General features: G+C 41.9%; 1 protein-coding gene across 1 annotated transcript in view; it reads left to right on the forward strand.

The window, feature by feature from the left end:
• FAM234B (family with sequence similarity 234 member B) overlaps nt 1–18,589 on the forward strand; it is a 61,640-nt gene that overhangs the window by 39,006 nt on the left and 4,045 nt on the right. The window contains exons 11-12 of the mRNA XM_049882516.1: nt 12,356–12,473; nt 18,262–18,482. Of these exons, the coding sequence (XP_049738473.1) occupies nt 12,356–12,473; nt 18,262–18,482 (339 nt within the window). The remainder of the gene's footprint in view (nt 1–12,355; nt 12,474–18,261; nt 18,483–18,589) is intronic.

The following is an 18,589-nucleotide window of genomic DNA, read 5'->3' on the forward strand; positions in this document are numbered from 1 at the left end:
TCGTATGTAAACTTTCTCATGAGTTTTTACAGTAATGGTCTTATATAATATTTGTCCCTTTGTGACTCACTTATTTCACTTAGCATAATGCCCCCCAGATTCATCTGTGTTACGAGATGCTTCACAGAATGATAATTGTTCTTTATCATCGGGTACTACTCCATTGTACGTACCACAGTTTGTTTATCCATTCATCTGTTGATGGGCATCTAGGTTGTTTTCATCTTTTTGCTATTGTAAACAATGCTGCAGTGAACATGGGTGTGCATAAGTCTATTCGTGTGATGACTCTTCTTTGTCTAGAGTATATTCGTAGGAGTGGGATTGCTGGATCGTATGGTAGTTCTATTTCTAGCTTTCTAAGGAAGTGCCTTATCGTTTTCCAAAACGGTTATAACATTTTGCATTCTCACCAGCAGTATATAACTGTTCCGATTTCCCCACAGCCTCTCCAACATTTGCTATTTACTGTTTTATTGATTTGTGCCAGGAATGCTGGGGTAAGATGGTATCTCATTGTGGTTTAGATTTGCATTTCTCTAAAGGCTAGAGATCTTGAGCATTTCCTCATGTGTCTGTTGGCCACTTGAATGTCTTCTTTGGTGAAGTGTCTGTTCATTTCCTTTGCCCATTTTTTAATTGGATTATTTGTCTTTTTGTTGTAGAGGTGTTGGATTTTCGTATAGATTTTAGAGATTAGACCTTTGTCCGATTTGTAAGAGCCAATTTTTTTTTCCCCAGTCTATAGGTACTCTTTTTATTCTTTTGGTGAAGTCTTTTGATGAGCGTAACTGTTTAATTTTTAGAAGTTCCCAGTTATCTAGCTTATCCTTTGGAGCTTGTGTGTTGTTGGTTGCAGTTTATATACTGTTAATGCCATGAATTAGGGCCTCTAGCATTGATCCTATTTTTTCTTCTATGAAGTGCATGGTTTTTGGCTTTATATTTTGATCTGTGATCCATTTTGAGTTAGTTTTTGTATATGGTGTGAGGTATGGGTCCTGTTTCACTTTTTTGCAGATGGACATCCAGTTTTTCCAGTCCCATTTGTCAAAAAGACTGTCCTTTCCCATTTGATAGACTGTGGGCCCTTGTTGAAGATCAGGTGACCATAGGTAGATGGATTTACATCTGGGTTCTCAATTCTGTTCCATTGGTCAATGTGGCTGTTGTACCAGCACCAAGCCGTTTTGACTACTGTAGCTGTATAGTAGGTTCTGAGGTCAAATAGTGTGAGTCCTCCGACTTTATTCTTCCTCTTCAATAGTGCTTTACTTATCTGGGGCTTCTTCCCTTTCCAGGTATGCAAGGCTGGTTTAATATTAAAAAACCATTAATGTAATCCACCATATAAATAAAACAAAACACAAAAACCACATGATCTTATCAATTGATGTAGAAAAGGCATTTGACAAAGTCCAACACCCATTCATGGTAAAAACTCTCAGCAAAATAGGAATTGAAGGAAAATTCCTCAACATAATAAAGGGCATCCATACAAAGCCAACAGCCAACATCACTCTAAATGGAGAGAGCCTGAAAGCATTTCCCTTGAGAATGGGAACCAGACAAGGATGCCCTCTATCACCGCTCTTATTCAACATTGTGCTAGAGGTCCTAGCCAGGGCAATTAGGCTAGACAAAGAAATAAAGGGCATCCGGATTAGCAAGGAGGTAGTAAAATTATCTCTATTTGCAGATGACATGATCTTATACACAGAAAACCCTAAGGAATCCTCCAGAAAACTACTGAAACTAATAGAAGAGTTTGGCAGAGTCTCAGGTTATAAGATAAACATACAAAAATCACTTGGATTCCTCTACATCAACAAAAAGAACATCGAAGAGGAAATCACCAAATCAATACCATTCACAGTAGCCCCCAAGAAGATAAAATACTTAGGAATAAATCTTACCAAAGATGTAAAAGACCTATACAAAGAAAACTACAAAGTACTACTGCAAGAAACTAAAAAGGACCTACTTAAGCAGAAAAACATACCTTGCTTATGGATAGGAAGACTTAACATAGTAAAAATGTCTATTCTACCAAAAGCCATCTATACACGCAATGCACTTCTGATCCAAATTCCAATGACATTTTTCAATGTGAAGGAGAAACAAATCACCAACTTCATATGGAAGGGAAAGAAGCCTTGGATAAGTAAAGCATTACTGAAAAAGAAGAAGAAAGTGGGAGGCCTCACTCTACCTGATTTTAGAACCTATTATGCAGCCACAGCAGTCAAAACAGCCTGCTACTAGTACAACAACAGGCACATAGACCAATGGAACAGAATTGAGAACCCAGATATAAATCCATCCACATATGAGCAGCTGATATTTGACAAAGGCCCAGTGTCAGTTAACTGGGAAAAAGATAGTCTTTTTAACAAATGGTGCTGGCATAACTGGATATCCATTTGCAAAAAAATGAAAGAGGACCCATACCTCACACCATGCACAAAAACTAACTCCAAGTGGATCAAAGACCTAAATATAAAGACTAAAACGATAAAGATCATGGAAGAAAAAATAGGGACAATGTTAGGAGCCCTAATGCAAGGCATAAACAGAATACAAAATATTACCAAAAATGACGAAGAGAAACCAGATAACTGGGAGCTCCTAAAAATCAAACACCTATGCTCATCTAAAGACTTCACCAAAAGAGTAAAAAGACAGATTGGGAAAGAATTTTCAGTTATGACATCTCCGACCAGCGCCTGATCTCTAAAATCTATATGATTCTGTTGAAACTCAACCACAAAAAGACAAACAACCCAATCAAGAAGTGGGCAAAGGATATGAACATGCACTTCACTAAAGAAGATATTCAGGCAGCTAACAGATATATGAGAAAATGCTCTCGATCATTAGCCATTAGAGAAACGCAAATTAAAACTATGATGAGATTCCATCACACTCCAACAAGGCTGGCATTAATCCAAAAAACACAAAATAATAAATGTTGGAGAGGCTATGGAGAGATTGGAACTCTTACACACTGCTGGTGGGAATGTCAAATGGTACAACCACTTTGGAAATCTATCTGGCGTTTTCTTAAAAAGTTAGAAATAGAACTACCATACAACCCAGAAATCCCACTCCTAGGAATATACCCTAGAGAAATAAGAGCCTTCACAGGAACAGATATATGCACACCCATGTTTATTGCAGCTCTGTTTACAATAGCAAAAAGCTGGAAGCAACCAAGGTGTCCATCAACAGATGAATGGTTAAATAAATTGTGGTATGTTCACACAATGGAATACTACACATCGATAAAGAACAGTGACGAATCTGTGAAACATTTCATAACATGGAGGAACCTGGAAGGCATTATGCTGAGTGAAATTAGTCAGAGGCAAAAGGACAAATATTGTATAAGACCACTATTATAAGATCTTGAGAAATAGTGTAAACTGAGAAGAACACATACTTTTGTGGTTACGAGGCGGGAGGGAGGGAGGGTGGGAGAGGGTTATTTACTGATTAGTTAGTAGATAAGAACTACTTTAGGTGAAGGAAAGGACAGTACTCAGTACACGGAAGGTCAGCTCAACTGGACTGGACCAAAAGCAAAGAAGTTTCCGGGATAAACTCAATGCTTCAAAGGTCAGCAGAGCAAGGGCGGGGGTTTGGGGACTATGGCTTAAGAGGACTTCTAAGTCAATTGGCAAAATAATACTATTATGAAAACATTCTGCATCCCACTTTGAAAAGTGGCGTCTGGGGTCTTAAATGCTAACAAGCGGCCATCTAAGGTGCATCAATTGGTCTCAACCCACCTGGATCAAAGAAGAATGAAGAACACCAAGGTCACAAGACAATTATGAGCCCAAGAGATAGAAAGGGCCCCATGAACCAGAGACTTACATCATCCTGAGACCAGAAGAACTAAATGGTGCCCGGCCACAACCGATGACTGCCCTGACAGGGAGCGCAACAGAGAACCCCTGGGGGAGCAGGAGATCAATGGGATGCAGACCCCAGATTCTCATAAAAAGACCAGACTTAATGGTCTGTCTGAGACTAGGGGAATCCCGGCGGTCATGGTCCCCAAACCTTCTGTTGGCCCAGGACAGGAACCACTCCCGAAGACAACTCATCAGACATGGAAGGGACTGGACAATGGGTTGGAGAGAGATGCTGATGAAGAGTGAGCTACTTGTATCATGTGGACACTTGAGACTGTGTTGGCACCTCCTGTCTGGAGGGGAGATAGGAGGGTAGAGAGGGTTAGAGGCTGGCAAAATTGTCAGTAAAGGAGAGACTGGAAGGGCTGACTCATTAGGGGGAGAGTAAGTGGGAGTATGGAGTAAGGTGTATATAAGCTTATATGTGACAGACTGACTTGATTTGTAAACGTTCACTTAAAGCTCAATAAAAATTATTAAAAAAATGTTGGTATTTGGATTAGTATTGGATTATATTTGTAAATTGCTTTGGGTAGAATTGTCATTTTGACAATGCTGAGTCCACTTATCCATGAGCGTGGTATGTTTTTCCATTTACGTAGATCTCTGGTTTCTTGCAGTAGTGTTTTGTAGTTTTCTTTGTATAGGTCTTTTACATCCCTAGTTAGATTTATTCCCAAATATTTTATCTTTTTTAGGGGCTATTAAAAATGGTATTGTTTTCCTGATTTCCTTTTCATTGTTCTCTTTATTGGTGTGTAGGAATCCAACTGATTTTTGTATGTTTATCTCATATAATGCTATCTGCTGAAGCTTTCTATTAGTTCTAGTAGTTTTCTCGTGGAGTCTTTTGTATACTATCACATCATCCACAAATAGGGACAGTTTAACTTCTTCATTACCAATTTGGATGCCCTTTATTTCTGTTTCTTGCCTTATTGTCCTAGCTAGGACTTTCAACACAATGTTAAATAGGAGTGGTGATAAAGGGCATCCTTGTCTTGTTCCTGTTCTCAAGAGGAATGTTTTCAGCCTCTTTCCATTAAGAATGATGTTGGCTGTTGGTTTTGGATATAATCCCTTTATTATGTTGAGAAATTTTCCTTCTATACTTACTTTATTGAGAGTTTTTATCAGGAATGGGTGTTGGACTTTGTCAAATGCCTTTCTGCATCGATGGAGATGATCATGTGATTCTTTCTTTTCATTTATGTGGTGGATTACATTGATCGATTTCCTCATTTTGAACCATCCCTACATATCTGGTATGAATCCTACTTGGTTGTGGTGTATTATTTTTTAATATGATGCTTAATTCTATTGGCTAGAATTTTGCTGAGAATTTTTGCGTCTATATTCATGACGGATGTTGGCCTATAATTTTCTTTTTCGTGGTATCTTTGCCTAGTTTTGGTATCAGGGTTATGCTGGCTTCATAGAATGAATTCGGAAGTACCACTTCCTTTTCTATGTTCTGAAATAGTTTGAGTAGTACTGGTGTAAGCTCTTCTCTGAATGTTTGGTAGAATTCTCCAGTAAAGCCATCTGGGCCATGGCTTTTTTTTTTGTTGGGAATTTTTGTTATTACCTTCTTAATCTCTTCTCTGGTTATGGGTCTGTTCAGATTTTCAACATCATTTTGTGTTAGTTGGGGTAGGTAGTGTGTTTCTAGAAATTTGTTTATTTCCTCTTGGTTTTCAAATTTGTTGGAGTATAGTTTTTCATAATACTCTGTTATGATCCTTTTTATTTGAGCTGGGTCTGTTGTAACGCCCCCCATTTCATTTCTTATTTGGGTTATTTGTGTCCTCTCCTGTTTTTCTTTTGTCAGTTTGGCCAGTCGTTTGTCAATTTTCTTGATCCTTTCGAAGAACCAACTTTGGTTTTGTTGATTCTTTTTATTTTTTCTATTCTCTATTTCATTTATTTCTGCGCTGATCTCTATTATTTCCTTTCTTCTGGTGGCTGTGGGCTTCTTTTGCTCTTCTCTATTTGTTCAAGTTGTATAGTTAATGTTTAGATTTTGTCCCTTCCTTTTTGATGTGTGCATCTATTGCTATAAATTGACCTCTGAGGACTGCCTTTGCTGTGTCCCAAAGGTTTTGGTATGATGTGTTTTCATTCTCATTTGAGTCTTGGAATTTTTTGATTCCATCTCTGATTAGTTCTGTTACCCAGTGGTTTTTAAGCAAGGTGTTATTCAGTTTCCATGTAGTTGATTTTTTTTTCCTTACTCTCCCTGTTGTAAATTTCTACTTTGACGGCATTGTGGTCCGAGAAGATACTTTGTCTTATCTCAGTGTTTTGGATTTTGTTGAGGGTTTCTCTGTGGCCTAAGATGTAGTCTGTTCTGGAGAACGTTCCATGTGCGTTGGAAAAGAATGTGTAATTTGCAGCTGTTGGGTGGAGTGTTCTATATATGTCTGTGAGGTCAAGTAGGCTGATTGTGCTCCTTAGGTCTTCTGTATCTGTGCTGAGTTTCTTTCTAGATGTTCTGACCTTTACTGAGAGTGGTGTGTTGAAGTCTCCTACTATTATTGTGGAACTGTCAGTTTCTCTTTTCAGTGCTGTCAGAGTTTGTTTTATGTATTTCGGAGCCCGGTCATTGGGTGAGTAGATCTTTATTATGGTAAGTCTTCATGATGGATCGTTCCTTTAATCATGATATAGTACCCTTCTTTGTCTTTTATGGTGGATTTTGTTTTAAAGTCTATTTTATCTGAGATTAGTATTGCCACTCCTGCTCTTTTTTTTAAAAAATTTTTATTGTGCTTTAAGTGAAAATTTACCAATCAAGTCAGTCTCTCATACCAAAGTTTATATACACCTTGCTATATACTCCTAGTTGCTCTCCCCCTAATTAGACAGCATACTCCTTCTCTCCACCTTGTATTCCCGTGTCCATTCAGCCAGCTTCTGTCCTCCTCTGCCTTCTTGTCTCCCCTCAAGACAGGAGCTGCCCACATAGTCTCATGTGTCTACTTGATCCAAGAAGCTCACTCCTCACCAGTATCATTTTCTATCTTTTAGTCAGTCCAGTCCAATCCATGTCTGAAGAGTTGGCTTTGGGAATGGTTCCAGTCTTGGGTAACAGAAGGTCTAGGGACCATGACCTCCGGGGTCCTTCTAGTCTCAGTCAGACCATTAAGTCTGGTCTTTTTATGAGAATTTGAGGTCTGCATCTCACTGCTCTCCTGCTCCTTCAAGGATTCTCTGTTGTGTTCCCTGTCAGGGCAGTCATCGGTCATAGCTGGGCACCATCTAGTTCTTCTGGTCTCAGGATGATGTAGTCTCTGATTTATGTAGCTCTTTCTGTCTCTTGGGCTCATAATTACCTTGTGCCTTTGGTGTTCTTCATTTTCCTTTACTCCAGGTGGGTTGAGACCAATTGATGCATCTTAGATGGCCGCTTACTCGCGTTTAAGACCGCAGACACCACTCTCCAAAGTGGGATGGAGAATGTTTTCTTAATAGATTTTGTTATGCCAATTGACTTAGATGTCCCCTGAAACCATGGTCCCCAATCCCCCACCCCTGCTGCACTGGCCTTAGAAGCATTCAGTTTATGCAGGAAACTGCTTTGCTTTTGGTTTAGTCCAGTTGTGCTGACCTTGCCTGTATTGTGTGTTGTCTTTCCCTTCACCTAAAGTAGTTCTTATCTACTATCTAATTAGTGAATTTCTTCTCTCCCTTCCTCCCTCCCTCCCTCCCCCATCTCGTAACCATCAAAGAATATTTTTTTCTCTGTTTAAACTATTTCTTGAGTTCCTATTATAGTGGTCTTAAACAATGTTTGTCCTTTTGCTACTGACTAATTTCACTCGGTGTTAATGCCTTCCAGATTCCTCCATGTTATGACATGTTTCACAGATTCATTACTATTCTTTATCGATGCATTAGTATTCCATTGTGTGAATATACCACAATTTATTTATCCATTCAGCCATTGATGGGCACCTTGGTTACTTCCATCTTTTTGCTATTGTAAACAGTGCTGCAGTAAACTTGGGTGTGCATATGTCTGTTTGTATAAAGGCTCTTATTTCTCCAGGATATATTCCAAGGAGTGGGATTGTGGATCATATGGTAGTTCTATTTCTAGGTTTTTAAGGAAGAGCCAAATCGATTTCCAAAGTGGTTGTACCATTTTATATTCCCACCAGCAGTGTAGAAGTATTCCAGTCTCACCACAACCTCTCCAATGTTTATTATTTGGTGTTTTTTTTTTATTAATGCCAGCCTTGTTGGAGTGAGATGGAATCTCATTGTAGTTTTGATTTGCATTTCTCTAATGGCCAATGATTGTGAGCATTTCCACTCCTGCTCTTTTTTAGTAATTATTTGCTTGATACACTTTTTTCCATCCTTTGATTTTTAATAAATTTATGTCTTTGTTTCCAAGGTGTGTCTCTTGTAGACAGCATATTGATGGATCCTGTTTTTTGATCCATTCTGTCACTCTGTTTCTCTTTATGGGTGCATTTAGGCCATTTACAGTCAGTGTTATTATTGATGGGCATGTATTTATTGCTGTCATTTTGTAGTGCTTTTTTTGTGGTGCTAACATTTTCTTTGTTCCTCTTACTCTCCTGTGCTGAGGTCCTTTTGTTTGCGGGTTTCTCTTTAATTTATTTTGTTTTTGTAGATTTTGTTTTTTTTGAGACTTTATGTCTTTCTCCTTTATTTTGATGGGTAGGTTTGTTAAATTTCTTCGTGGTTACCGTGAAATTTACGCTTAGCTTCCTAGGTTTGAACCAGTCTATTGTTACTTGGAATCGCCTTGCATTCCTCACCATTAAAGAGTTCTATACCTATATCATTTATTCCCCCCTTTATAGTTCTTTTTTTTATAGTTCTGATGTTGTTGTCTTTTACAGATTAACCTCTCTGGTTCCCTGTTGCAACTTTTTTGATTTTCGATAGTCCTTGAGAGTTCATTTCCTGTGTTGGTATCTAGCTGGTACAATCTCATGTCCTAGGTTCAGGCTGTGGTCTGATGTTGTTTGTTCTTAAACCGAAGGACTCCCTTTAATAATTCTTGTAAGTTTGGTTTTTACATATTCCCTTAATTTCTGTTTATCTGGAAATGCCCTAATTTCACCATCATATTTGAACGAAAGTTTTGTAGGATATATACTATTCATGTTTGGCAGTTTTTTCTTTCAAGGTTTTATATATGTCATCCCATTGCCTTATCACCTCCATGGTTTCTGCTGAATAATCAGAGTCTAGTCTTGTTGTTTCTCCTCTGTTTGTGACTTTTTGTTTTTCTCGAGTTGCTGTCAGGAGTTTTTCTTTATCTTTGGTTTTAGTGAGTGTGATTATGATATACCTTGGTGTTTTCTTTTCGGGGTCTATGTTGTATGGGGTTCGTTGAGCTTCTTGGATGGTCAGCTTTTCATCATTCATGATATTAAGGAAGTTTTCTGTCAGCAGTTCTTCAGTGATCCTCTCTGTGTTTTCTGTTGTCTCTCCCTGTTCTGGAACTCCGATCACTCATAAATTTTTGCTTTTGATTATATCCCACATAATTTTCAGGGTTTCCTTATTTTTCTTCGTTCTGTTTTCTGATTTTTTCTCAAACAGAATTGTAGCCTAGTGTTTGTCTTCAGTTTCACTGATCCTTTCTTCCATCATTTGAAACCTGCTGCTCAGCTCTTCTGTGACACTGTCCATTTCTGAAATATTGTTGATTATCTTTTGGATTTCTAATTGTTTTTGTATGATTTCTAGTTGTTACTTTATTTTAGGATTTTGTTCCTGTATTATTTTCCTGAATTCTTCCATTTTTTGGTCTGTATTTTCCATGAATTTTCTGCTTTTTCCATACATTTGCCTATTTTTTCTTCATTTTTGTCTGCTTTTTGCTTCAACTCTTGGATAGCTCTGAATATTGTAGATTTGAATTCCCTGTCAGGTAGTTCTAGTGCCTTTTCTTCTACTGGAAAGTCAGTTGGTGTTTTATTTTGGACGCCTACTGGAACCATCCTGTTCTGTTTTTTAAATATATTTTGATATTGTCTGCTTTCTTCGGGACATTCAGTAGTTATTTTCTTTGTTTCTTGATTGTGTATTTGTTTCATCCTGTTTTTTTTTTTTTTGCTTTATCTGATTATGTCTGAGTAGGTGGGCTATGCATTCCTTGTTTTTGCTTGTCTGTAGTCGGATACTTTTCCCCTCTTTGTATAATGGGCAAGGCTGGTCACTCAGCTATGTGCAGCAGGGCAGGTCCAGCTGAAGGGGAGGGGCTAGGATTGGTGGTTTGTGGCATGTGCTAGGGCCTACAGGGCGGGCCAGGAATCAGTGCCGGGCAGGTTCCCGTAGGCCGGGCCTGTGGCACTCAGAGGTGTGATGTTCACTGCATAGCGTAGGTAGGCAGGAAAGGGGGTAGGTTGTGATGTGTGGAGCTAGTATGGGTATGGGAAAGAGAAGAGAGAATCAGGAGCCAAAAACAAAGGAAAAAAAAAAAAGGAGTGCAATGGGAGCTTGCCGTTGGAGTGGAGAGATAAGAAACTGATCAATGAGAAAAGCAAAAAGTAAGAAAAAGGGAAAATGAAAAAAATAACTAGATAAAAATTTGGAAAAGAAAAGCTCCAGCGGTCCCACCAGTGCAGCCACGAAGACTGGGGAAGTCTCCCAGGCTGTGCAGTATAGCCTGGGTAGGGGGGGCCACACAGCACTAGGTATTCAGGAGACAGGAAAAGAAGATACGTATAGACAGAGGAGAACTGAGAAATGAAGAAAGGGAAAAAGAGAGAAGAAAGAAAAAAAAATGCCCCCGGGGTCCCGCCTACGCAGCTGCGCAGATTGAGGGAGTGTCTCCTGAGCTGTGCATTGCCGCTTGGCTAAAAGGGGCTCCCAAGTGCATAAAGAAAAAACAGAGAAACAGAACAAAGGAAAACAAAACAAGCAAAAAAAAAAAGCCCCAGGGATCCCACCGGTGTGGTGCCATGGGCCGGGAGAGTGGTTCCCCAGTCGAGTGGGGCTTCACAGCCTTTCTAGAAGAAGCAGTGATGGCACACAGAGCCAGGTGTTCGAGAGAAAGGAGGGGGAGGTGGTGGGAGGCATGGAAGAAACCAGAAGAGATGGAAAGAAGCAACACCAGCTCAGGGACCCGGCCGATGGGGCGAATCCAAGCAGCTCGGGGCAGAAACAATTGCCTCCTGGCCAAGACACCATGGCTGGTGGGAAGCAGAGGAGGCCCAAGGGGGAGGGGAAGGAGGGTGGGGGTTAGGAAAGCGTATATCGCTTGTTTCCGGGTGCTCTGTCTCCTGGTGGGAACTTTGTGAAGCTGCTTTTTAGTACTCCCTGTCTGCCAATCTGTGATGTGGGTGGGGCGAACCCAAGCAGCATGGAAGCTGCACTTCCTGGCTGGCCAGGCCACTGCAATCAGTCAGGAAGCCTGGAGGTAGAGCAGCAGGGAGAGGATGGGGAGTGGGAAAGCATGTAACTACTGGTTACCGGGAGCTCTGTCTCCTGCTGGAAGCTCCGTGAAGCTGCTTTCCTATGCTCCCTGTCAGCTGATCTCTGACAGGAGTCCAAGATGGGGAGTCCGTGCTGTGTTAGCTGATAAGGAACCTCTGCATGTATCATTCCTCGCTGTCTGCCCTCTGTCAGTTTATTCCATTCAGTGTGTTTGGCTGAGTTCTTTATCTCTTCATTTGACACTTTGGGTTCCAGGAAGGACGTTAGTTTTTCAGGTCTTTGCTGTGGAGGGACGGCGTGGTACTTCTGTCTGTGGCACCATGTTGGCTGCAGTATGGGAGTATTTTAGAGCTTCAACAACCATGTGGCTATACACGTGTGCACCTTCCAGATAGCCTCCCTGCATGGAAGTCCTATTGATAAAGGTTGTCCCCATGTGCATTTCTTTTGCTGCAGGGAGTTTGGAGAAGAATACTTAGGCCTTGGAGTTTTTGCTTTATAATCGATGATTTGCTTCTGCTTGGTCAGAGTTCTGTATATTTCAGGAACTGAGAAGATTAATTTTCAGCTTGATTCCTGCAGTTGGCTCTGTGGCCCAATGAAAGGAAGTCTCTGTGGCTCACTGTGCTTTAAAAAATGGATTTTTGTCTCTACAAGTTCCCCAGCCTTCTGCCGCTCAAGAGATGAACCGCTTTTCAAGTATTCCCTTAGGCAGAAGACTGACGGTGGTGGAGGGGGTCTCCATATCAAATTTCTCTTTTGGGGCACTCACATTTCCTTTTTTTTCATGAGAGAAAATATTTTTTAGCTTAGACAGTGGTTTGAAATAGTGATCTGTCTGTGTTTTGAGCTCTTTGCAATGTGTCTCTTGTATATGGGAGTTTCTCTCAAACAAATCTTTGAAGTAGGAATCAGGTTTTAGCACTTTCTTTTCTGCCTTTTTTTATCTGAAAAGCATCAGGTTTTGGGAATGTAGAGTTACATTTGCTCTTCCTTTTTGCTCATCACAGGACAGGATCCTAGGAGCTGAGCCACCCAGCCTTCATCACCTTTACCTCCTGCATCCAGCGTTCCCCTCGATTCTTCTCGATCTAGCTAATGCCACAGACACAGTGACGGCTTCAGAGGGTAAGTCCCAGTGACAGGGAGTCTGTACACAGAGACATGGAAAGCGTATGTGCTAGCTGTGTGTGAAGTACCATAGTCCCTCCAGGGAAGGATGTGCTCTTTTCAAACAGCAGCAGGGGGTTTGTGCTGAACTGTCTTCCCTGGTGCCCCTTGTGGCTAGGGCATTACAAGAGTGCTGTCTCTGGGTAGGAGCACAAGCTTACATATCTTCTGAGATGAAAGCCATTCCCATCCCCAGATGGTTCTAAGGCGATAATGAGAATTCATGCAGCAGACATTTATTGAGCACCAACTACATGCCAGGCACTGCACCAGGTGGTGGGAATCCAATAAGACTAGTTTCTTGGCTCTCTAGGAACTTTAGAATTTGGAATTGATGCTGAGGAATATGGTGAAGGAGATAGAGTATATTTTGTCAGGGCATTGATTTAGGATCATTGGAGACTTGAATAGTAAAAGTAATCCTGTCTACTCCATAGAAATTGGAGCTAGCAGAAAAATCAAAGGAAAAAAGAAGTATCACCTGTAATCTGGCCACTCATAACCACTGTTAAGGAAATGCTCTTCTAGTTTATACACCTATCTAAATAATATTGTCATGCAAAATTGGGATCATATACTGGATCCCTGGTGGCACATTGCTTAAGAGCTTGGCAGCTAACCAAAAAGGCTGGCTGTTCGAATCCACCAGTGGCTCCTTGGAAATCCTATGGGACAGTTCTGCTTTGTCCTGTAGAGTTGCCATGAGTTGGAATTGACTCAATGGCAGTGGGTTTTTTTTTTTTTTTTATTGGGGACCCTTACTTCAGGAAACCAAAGCCCTGGGAACTCTTGCCATCGCTACCTGCTAGTCTGGAATTGCCAGAATAGAGAGTCACGGCTTGACTTGAGCCACAATCCATTGAATGAAGGGGAGGCCAAGTCCCTGTGAGGAAGGACCCCACTGCACTTGCAAAAATGAATACTGTTAATCTTTCTCCCAGCCTTTTATAAGAGTGACTGTTCACTGGGGAAAAGCAGATAATCAGACTTTTCAGGGATTACTGGACACTGGCACTGAACTGGAACCCTGGTGGCACAGTGGTTAAGAGCTTGGCTGCTAACTAAAAGTCCGGCCATTTGAATCTACCAGCTGCTCCTTGGAAACCCTATAGGGCAGTTCTACTCTGTCCTATAGGATCACCATGAGTCGGAATTGAGTCAATGGCAAGGGTTTTGGTGGGCTCTTAACTGACATTAATTCCAAGAGACCGAAAACGTCGCTGTGGCCCACTAGTCAGAGTGGGGGCATATGGAAGTCAGGTTATTAATGGAATCTTAGCTCATGTCTGCCTCACAGTGGGTCCCTAAACCCATCCTGTAGTGATTTCTCCATACTCAGCAACTGGCAGAACCCCCACACTGCATCCCCTGACATGTGGAGTAAGGGTTATCATGGTAGGAAAGGCTAAGTGGAAGCCATCAGAACTACCTCTACCTAGGAAAATAGTAAACCAAAAGCAATACTACATTCCTGGAGGGATTGCAGAGATTACTGCCTTCATCAAGGAACTGAAGGATACAGTGGTGGTGATTCCTATGACATCCCCTTTCATTCATCTTACCTGTTTGGCCTGTGCAAAAAACAGATGGATCTTGGAGAATGACAGTGGATTACTGAAAACTTAGCCAGGCGGTGACTTCAATTGCAGTGCTGTTCCAGATGTGGTTTCATTGCACTTGAGCAAATTAATACATCTCCTGGGACCTGGTGTGCACCAATTGATCTGGCCAGTGCTTTTTTCTCAATTACGGTTTCGGAGGAATACCAGAAGCAGTTTGCCTTCAGCTGGCAAGGCTAGTAGTGTCCTACCTCAGGGATACATCAACTCTCTAGCCCTATGTCATAATTTAGCCTGCAGGGACCTCAGTTGGCTTTCCCTTCTGCAAGATGTCACTCTCGTCCATTACATTGATGACATTATGCTGATTGGAGGTAGTAAGGAAGAAGTACCAGTGACTCTGGAGTTACTGGTAAGACGTTTTTTGCTAGAGCATGAGAAATTAACCTGACAAAAATTTAGGTGCCTTCCACCTCAATAAAATTTCTAGGGGTCCAGTGGTGTGGGGCATATCATTGAGATATGCCTTCTGAAGTGAAGGATCTGGCCTTCATTTGGCTCCTTATACAACTAAAAAGAAGGCACAATGCCTGGTGGGCCTCTTTGGATTTTGAAGACAGCAACATCCCTTATTTGGGTGTGCTACTCTGGCCTATTTATCAAGTGACTCAAAAAGCTACTAGTTTTGAGTGGGGCCCAGAACAAGAGAAAGCTCTGCACAGGTTCAGGCTGCCATGCAGGCCGCTCTGACACTTGGACCATATGATTCAGCTGATCCAGTGGTGCTCGAAGTGCCAGTGGCAGATAGAGATGCTATTTGAAGTCTCTGGCAGCCCTTATTGGTGAATCACAGAGCAGACCTTTAGGATTTTGGAGCAAAGCCCTGCCATCACCTGCAGATAGCTACTCTCCTTTAGAGAAAAAGCTTTTGGCTTGTTACTGAGCCTTAGTAGAGACTGAATGCTTAAATACAGGCCACCAAGTCATCATACGGCCTGAGCTGCCCGTTATGAACTGGGTATTTCCTGACCCACAGAGATATAAAGTTGGACATGCACAACAGCACTGCATCATTAAATGGAAATGGTATATACGAGATTGGGCCTAAGCAGGACTTGAAGGCACAAGTAAGTTGTGTGAGAAAGTGGCCCAAATGCCCATGGTCTCCACTTCGGACACATTACCTTCCATTTCTCAGTCTGTACCTATGGCTGCATGGGGAGTTCATTATGATCAGTTGACTGAGGAAGAGAAAATTTGTGCCTGGTTTACAGATGGGTCTTTGTGATATGTGGGCAGAGGCAGCACTATAGCCCCTTTCTAGGACCTCCCTGAAGGACAGTGGTAAAGGGAAGTTCTCCCAATGGGCAGAACTTTGAGCAATGTACCTAGTTGTTTACTTTGCTTGGAAGGAGAAATAGCCAGATGTACAATTGTATACTGATTCATGGGCTGTGGCCAGTGGTTTGGCTAGATGGTCTGGGACTTGGAAGGAATGTGATTGGAAAATTGGTGACACAGAAGTATAAGGAAGAGGTATGTGGATAGACCTCCCCGAATGGGCCAAAGAAATGAAGATATTTGTGTCTCATGTGAATGCTCACTGCAGGGTGACCTCAGCAGAGGGGGATTTGAACAATCAAGTGGGTGGGATGACGCGTTTGTTCTGTGGAAACCAGTCATCCTCTTTCCCCAGCCACTCTTGTCATTGCCCAGTGGGCTCATGAACGAAGTGGCTATGGTGGCAGTGATGGTGGTTTTACATGTATTCAGCAACATGGACTTCCACTTACCACGGCTGACTTGTCTACAGCTACTGCTGAGTGCCCAGTCTGCCAGCAGCAGAGACCACCCAGGTGCCAAAATAGCACCATTCCTCAAGGTCATCAGCCAGCAACCTGGTGGCAGGTTGATTACATTGGACTGCTTCCATCATGGAAAGGGCAGTGTTTTGTTCTTACTGAAGTAGACACTCTGGATACAGATTTGCCTTTCCTGCATGCAATACTTCTGTCAAAACTACCGTCCGTGGACTTAAAGAATTCCTTATCCATTGTCATGGTATTCCACATAGCATCACCTCAGATCAAGGGATTCACTTCACAGCAAACGAAGTGCCACTGTGGGCCCATGCTCATGGAATTCACTGGTCTTACCATGTTTTACATCATCCTGAAGGAGCTGGCTTGATAGAACAATGGAATGACCTTCTAAAGACACAATTGTGGTGCCAGCTAGGTGGCAGTACCTCGCAGGGTTGGAGCAGTGTTCTCCAGGTGGCTGTATATGCTCTAAACCAGCATCCAGTATATGGTACTGTTTCTGCTATAGCCAGGATTCATGAGTCCAGGAATCAAAGGGTGGAAAATGGGAGTGGCACCACTCAACATTACCCTTAGTGACCCACTCGTAAAATTTTTGCTTCCCGTTCCGCCACCCTATGCTGTGCAAGTCTAGAGGTCTTAGTTCCTAAAAGGAGGAATGCTCCCACCTAGAGACACATCAGTGATTCCAGTGAACGGAAAGTTAAGAATGTCACTCTACCACATTGGGCTCCTCGTGCCTCCGATCAATGGGCAAAGAAGGGGGAGATACCATGATGGCTAATATCGATCCTGATTACCAAGAGGAAAGTGGATTGATATTACACAATGGAGGTAAAGAAGAGTATGTCTGAAATACAGGAGATCCCTTAGGGGGTCTCTTAGTACTACCATGCCCTGTGATTAAAGTCAACAGAAATCTATAGCAGCCCAACTCTGACATAACTACTAATGCCCCAGACCTTTCAGGAATAGAGGTTTGGGTCACCCCACCAGGCAAAGATCTACAACCTCTGAGGTGCTTGCTGAGGGTAACGGGAATATGAAATGGGTGGTGGAAGAAGGTAGTTCTAAATACTAGCTATTACCACGTGAACAGTTGCAGAAATGAGGACTGTAATTGTTATGAGTATTTCTTCCTTCCATGTGTATATCAAACATTTTGGTTTCTTATAAAATGTAAGATGTAAACTGAGCTAGGGAGTTTTCGGTTGTATAGGTGTTAGCTGTATCATGTTACACACAAGTATGAGTTTATGATTGTCTTTATTTAGAGATTATGTGTAATTTAAGGAGATATGTACAGGTGCCAAATAGACAAGGGATGGACTGTAATGGTTAAGGTTGTGTGTCAACTTGGGTGGGCCATGATTCTCAGTGGTTTGGCAGTTATGAAATAATGTAATCAACTCCAGGATGAGATTTGCTATAAGCAGCCAGTCAGTTGAAACGGAATTTCCTTGGGAGTGTGGCCTGCCTCCAGTGTAAATGGATGTTCCAACTCTGGATCCTGCATCTGGCCCGTCATCATCTGACCTTGGCTCTTGGGACTTGAGCTAGTAATTTACCTGCTGATCTTGGAGTTTGTCAGCCTCCATAGCCTGTGAGCTAGTGGCCTGCCATCTGGCCTGCTGATCTTGGGTTCGTCAGCCCCTGCAGCTACATGAGTCAGGAGAAATCTTTAGCCTGACGCCATGGACTTGGGACTTGCCAGTCTCCACAACTGTGGGAGCCATTTACTTGTGATAAATTTCTCTCTATATACACATAGGGCTTTACTGGTTTTGCTTCTCTAGAAAACCCAGCCTAACGCAGCTTGTTTGAAAATACTGGATTCTCGCTGTAGTTGGCACATCCTCTCATTTCCTGAGTTGGGGCTTTTTGGAAAATAACTTTAGAAAAGCAAACGTGCAAAGATGGAGGAGACATGTATACTGCTTTGCTGGCATTCAGTCATTCACCTCTCTGCGCCCACTCCCTAACTCAGTGCCTTGCATTTATTAAAAACAACAACAAAAACAAACAGTTGCCATCAAGTTGATGTCAGTTCAGGGTGACCTCATGTGTGTCAGAGTAGAACTGTGCTCCACAGAATTTTCAGTGGCTGTTTTTCAGAAGTAAATCAGCAGGCCTTTCTTCTGAGTCACCTCTGGGTAGACTTGAACCTCCAGTCTTTCGATTATCAGCTGAGGTTGTAAACTGTTTTTACTACCCAGGGACTCTTTGTATTTATTAGGTGCTCAGTATTTCTTGTATGAGTGAATGGATGCATAAATGAATGAATCTAATTGCTGAACCAAACCACACCCTTTTAGTGGAAGGTATTTGTCCTTGTTAACTGCTCTCATTTTTCTTCTTCCTCAGTTGGAATTAACGACCTCTGGAAAGATGCCTTTTATGTTACCAGGACAACAGGGCAAAGCTCTGAAGGCCATTTAGCACCCCTGATGGTCAGCAAGCTTAGTCTACGCTGGGCACTCATGGAGGGCCAAATGGTCCAGCTAAAGGAGACCACCCCCAAAATTGGCCGTGGGGAGCTGCGAAGATTCCTCTCTAGGATAAAGTTTGTCGATTCTCCTTACCAGGTGAATAGCTTCTGAAAGAAGTATTTGGTTACTCCTCTGGGTTTAGGACAAATGCCCACTCCAACTTCGTTCTTGAAAGAAAGTAGGGAGAATGGGAGATCCATTTG

This window comes from Elephas maximus, chromosome 4 (genome assembly GCF_024166365.1).
Source record: "Elephas maximus indicus isolate mEleMax1 chromosome 4, mEleMax1 primary haplotype, whole genome shotgun sequence".
Classification (NCBI taxonomy): domain Eukaryota; kingdom Metazoa; phylum Chordata; class Mammalia; order Proboscidea; family Elephantidae; genus Elephas; species Elephas maximus.